At 46.5% G+C, this 5,250-nt stretch overlaps 1 protein-coding gene across 1 annotated transcript; it reads left to right on the top strand.

The window, feature by feature from the left end:
- Positions 1-2,950: 2,950 nt before the first annotated feature.
- Positions 2,951-4,363, top strand: NHLRC1 (NHL repeat containing E3 ubiquitin protein ligase 1). The gene has a single exon (XM_047795471.1). It carries the CDS (start codon positions 3,009-3,011, stop codon positions 4,194-4,196), a length of 1,188 nt encoding a protein of 395 aa, XP_047651427.1. The 5' UTR covers positions 2,951-3,008; the 3' UTR covers positions 4,197-4,363.
- The last annotated feature ends 887 nt before the right edge of the window (positions 4,364-5,250 follow it).

The raw sequence follows: 5,250 nt of genomic DNA, 5'->3' as shown, positions 1-5,250 counted from the left end.
GTCTTTTCTCTGTGTTTGGCAGGTTTTTGCCTCCCTTAATTTAATCTTTTTTAAGTGATAGTCTTATCTTTCTGAAGCTTTGTGTCATTGGGAAAGCCTGAACATTCTTAAATGAGTCAGATTTATTACAAATTTGTCTGGTTCACCTCTGTAAGCATCTGTACCCTCTTGGTGCAGTACTACTGGTTGCCTCATGGGGGCAGCAAAGAATCAAGAAGAAGAAGGTACTCACTAGGCAGAGCACCCCTGAGAGTCACACTCAGGCTGGCACAGTGTTCAAGGGGTGGGTGGAAGCAATGAGTTGGGGCTCTTTGGATTCGTTTTATTAAGATTTATTATTTACAGCTGTGTCCGCAGCTTCTGGAAGTTCCCAGCCAGGGATCAAACCTGTGCCACAGCTCTAACCAGAGCCTCAGCATTGACAATGCCAAATCCCTAACCCATTTTAAAATGATGTTGGAACATAGACAAGTTAGAAGCAAGTCAAATATCAATGAAATCTGTCTGAAAATCATCTTGAGAATATATCTCACATACATGGTCTAGATCTGTAGCTGTTCCACACAGTAACCACCAGCTGTGTGGACACTGAGCTGAATTAGGATGTGCTGTGGGTTTAAAATACACACTGGACTTAGTACTAAAAAAAGAGAGTGTAAAATATCTCAATTTTTATAGTGATTACATGTCATAAGGAGATTATTTTAGATATTTTCAATTAAATAAAATATGCAATTTCATTCATTTTACTCATTTCTTTTTATTTTTTAAAATTTGTCAACTGGAGTTCCCATCATGGCTCAGTGGAAATGAATCTGACTAGCATCCAAGAGGACACAGGTTCAGTCCCTGGCCTCACTTGGTGGGTTAAGGATCTGGCATTGCCGTGAGCTGTGGTGTAGGTCACACATGCAGCTCGGATCCCATGTTGCTGTGGCTGTGGCATAGGCCGACAACTACAGCTCCAATTCAACCCTTAGGCTGGGAACCTCCATATGCTGCAGGTGCGACCCTAAAAAAAATAAAATAAAATGTGTCTACTAAAAAAATTTAACTATGTGTTTCTCATATTTATATCAGTTGACACTAATTCTAAAAATATTCCATTTTTAGATGGAATTTAGATTCCCTGAATGTTCAGAAAGTAATTTCTGTTTGGAATGAAAATATATTTTAGCCTGAAATTATATTAGGTTGGTTATGGTGTCCCAATACACAGATCATCCTTGAATCCTGTAACACTGGATAAGAAAATGTTCTTTCTTGTCTTACACTAAACTTCCTCTGAGGAATTTAATGGGATAAAAATCCCCTGTTGTCTCAGAAGTCTAGCAACCAAAGGTTAGTAAATACAGTAATTATCTTTAAATGAGGAGGAATGATCCAATGTGTGGTTTTGCCAGAAATAATGTTCATGTGAGACATTGAGAAGAAGACTCCTGAAAGTGAGAGCTTGTACCGCCTTGATTCCTAAGAGGGGTCATCCTAACTCTTTTCTGAATATTCTGGTGCCTATGGTAGGTACTCTGTGCTTTCCATGTTGACTGAGGTTGAAAGAATTGAATCTGATGTCATTTGAGGGGCTGCGGTATCACAGGGGTTTTCAAACCTGGCTACACATGATAACCCCCTAGGGAGCTTTTGAAAACCCCAGCTACCCAGACCATGCCCTGGACAAATTAGTTTGAGGGGAATGAGATCTAGGTGTTTACCATGTGCAACCAAGTTTGAAAATGACTGGAATAGTTAAGAGTGTGGGCTCTGCAGTTAAATGGTCTGGCTTCAATCCATTTTGAGCTTATATTTTGTGTATGTGGTGTTAGAAAGTGTTCTAATTTCATTCTCTTACATGTGGTTGTCCAGTTTTCCCAGCATGGTTTATTGAAGAGACTATCTTTCCTCCAATGTATGTTCTTGCCTCCTTTGTCATAGATTAGTTGACCATAGCTGCTTGGGTTTATTTCTGGGCCTTCTGCCATGTTCCATTGATCTATATTTCTGGTTTTGTGCCAGTACCATACTGTTTTGAGGACTGTAGCTTTGTAGTAGAGTCTGAGGTCAGCGAGCCTGATCCCCCCAGTTCCTTTTTCTTTCTTTTCAATAGTGCTTGGGCTATTCGAGGTAAACTGTCTGGCTTCAAATCCTAGCCTGGCCACTTTCTAGCCATGTGACCCTGGGCAAGAAACTCAACCTCTACAAACTACGGTAGAAAAGGGGTGATGAAAATACCTTGTAGGATTGTCATAACCTGTGGAAACCACTTAAAAGAAGGCAAGGCATGGAATAAATTTGATAGTAATTATGATTAACAGCTTTCTTATTTTATATCAATTTTTCTGGAGGATATGCCCAACCTGGTTCCAGCCTCAGACACAAATTCACCTAGTAGATTTCAGGTATTGTCCTATAATATTCCTTCCTTAGTACATAAATTCATTTTACAAGTATGCGTTAAGCATCTACTTTACTAGAAGAGTAATAGAAGGCCTCAAAGAAGTATGTGTCCCTGCCTCATCCCCTTGGGTTTTAAGTTCCCTTGTGCGTCTGTGTATTCCCAGTCGGATAAGCATCGTGAACCCTGAGACCAGGTTTCTTGCCTGGGCAGCCCCAGCACACAGCATCGCCAATGGGAAACTGCAGCGGGAAACTAGGGTAAAATCTAGTTTTTACTAGAAAAATCTGGATGATAAAGAGCAACCCGCTTGTCCTCAATAGGTGTGTTCCCTCAAGTGTAAAGTGAAGAGAATCCGTCCATGGCTGTTGAAAATTACAGGTTTGACTACACGCTGTGGATGCAGGCTATATAGTACCCACCGTCAGGCCCTCAGGATACAGTTCGGCGCGCGCCCACCAGGGGGCAGCAGGTCTCGGCCGAGCTGCCTGCCGCCGCGGACGTCAGGTCCGGCGCTCCGCCCCGTGACCCGTGACCGTGACCCAGGGCGGCGCGGGGGCAGCGTGCGGCTCCGTCTGCTGGCCGGCTGGGCGGCGCGGCGCCCGGGGCACGGCAAATGGGTGCCGAGGCCTCCGGGAGCGGGTTGGCTCTGCGGGAGCTGATGCGCGAGGCGGAGATCAGCCTGCTCGAGTGCAAAGTGTGCTTTGAGCGGTTTGGCCACCGCCAGCAGCGGCGCCCGCGCAACCTGCCCTGCGGCCACGTGGTCTGCCTGGCCTGCGTGGCTGCTCTGGCGCATCCGCGGACGCTGGCCCTCGAGTGCCCCTTTTGCCGGCGAGCCTGCCGGGGCTGCGACACCAGCGACTGCCTGCCCGTGCTGCACCTCCTGGAGCTCCTGGGCTCCGCGCTTCGCCCGGCGCCCGCGGCCCCCCGCGTCGCCCCCTCCTCCCCAGGGGCCCTCACCTGTCACTACGCCTTCGGCGGCTGGGGGACCTTGGTCAACCCCACAGGGCTGGCGCTGTGTCCCAAGACAGGACGGGTCGTGGTGGTGCACGACGGCAAGAGGCGGGTCAAGATCTTTGACTCCGCGGGAGGCTGTGTCCATCAATTTGGAGAGAAGGGGGATGCTGCTCAGGACATTAGGTACCCACTTGACGTCACTGTCACCAACGACTGCCATGTGGTTGTCACCGACGCCGGCGACCGCTCCATCAAAGTGTTTGACTTTTTTGGCCAGATCAAGCTTGTTATTGGAGGCCAGTTCTCCTTGCCTTGGGGTGTGGAGACCACCCCTCAGAATGGGGTCTTGGTAACTGACGCAGAGGCAGGGGCCCTGCACCTCCTGGAAATCGACTTCCCAGAAGGAGACCTTCGGAGAACTGAACAGTTGCAAGCTCACCTGCACCAACCCAGGGGGGTGGCCGTGTCCTGGCTCACGGGGGCCATCGCGGTCCTAGAGCACCCCCAGGCTCGGGGAACCGGAACCTGCAGCACCATGGTGAAGGTGTTCAGTGCAAGTATGCAGCTCATCGGCCAAGTGGATGCCTTTGGGCTGAGCCTCTTTTTCTCCTCCGAAATAACTGCCTCGGCTGTGACCTTTGATCACCAGGGAAATGTGATTGTTGCTGATACTTCTAGTCAGGCTGTCCTATGCTTAGGAAAACCCGAAGAGTTTCCAGTCCTGAAGCCCATCATCACCCAGGGCCTTTCCCATCCTGTGGCACTGACCTTCACCAAGGAAAATTCTCTTCTTGTGCTGGACAGTGCAGCGCATTCTATAAAAATCTATAAGGTTGACTGGGGGTGATGGGGAGTGGTAGGGGCCCCGGGGCCTGGCATCAGAAGCCCTAGAGCTGCCACTTTTGGTTGCTTAACCCTGGATAAGTTACTTAAATCTGTCCAACAGAGATAATTACAATTTCTGGTAGCCTTACTGAGGTTAAGGCAATTATTAAAGAATGTTAATTAAATCTACCATTTATTGATTATGTACTTCATGTGCTAAGAATTTGCAAATATTAGCTCATTTAAGTTTATGGTAATTTCTATTATGAATCCCATTTTAGAGACGAGAAAACTTAGACCCAGAGAGCTTAAGTGATTTACTCAACGTCACATTTACTCACTAAGACAGTCACAATTGGAACTCAATTCTGACTGCAAATCTGCTTTGCTCTTAAATAAGATAACAGATGTGGGGGGGGAATTGAGATTGTATATTGTTGCTGTGCATACACTACAAGTAGCTATTTAGTTAGAGGCACAGAGAAAGACTAGAGAGAGTTCGAGAGAAAAGGATTTTGTGATGGACCTCAGATTTTTCAACCTGCCGTTTCTTCGACGGCACATTAGAGAGAGTCACTGTGAAGCCAGAGTTACTTGAGTAAGAAAAATGGAAATTGCTTTTTCAAAAGATATAAGTTCTCTTAGTGCCTGTAGCTCCTCCACTCAATCAACTGGGTTGGTTGAGAAAGGCCTGTGTTGGCATAAGTTCTAAACTCCTGCAGAACATTCTAAACCTACCAGTGTTTGGGGGCTGGATGATATTCCTGTTGATGTTGTTTAAGAGATAAGTCACCATAGTCAATTCATGGCAGAAATGATTTGCCTGCCTTTTTATGATCACTGGTAACCTGAGACACTTTTGTGAGGGGGTGTTTCTCAGTCCAGTTTAATTAACTCTGTCCCATGTGTTGCAAACTTGAGTACTCAGTTCCCTTGATTCCCAGTCAGCTTTTAGGCCACTGGTAAACATTTAAATACTTCTCGAATGGAAGTAGAGCCTTGACCAAGATAATGCTTGCTTAATGTTGCAATTGATCAAGAGGATAGGTAGAAATTTCAAGTGAAGTGGCTGGTTC

Source organism: Phacochoerus africanus, chromosome 9 (genome assembly GCF_016906955.1).
Source record: "Phacochoerus africanus isolate WHEZ1 chromosome 9, ROS_Pafr_v1, whole genome shotgun sequence".
Classification (NCBI taxonomy): Eukaryota; Metazoa; Chordata; class Mammalia; order Artiodactyla; family Suidae; genus Phacochoerus; species Phacochoerus africanus.
This window is presented reverse-complemented; position numbering and strand designations above follow the sequence as displayed.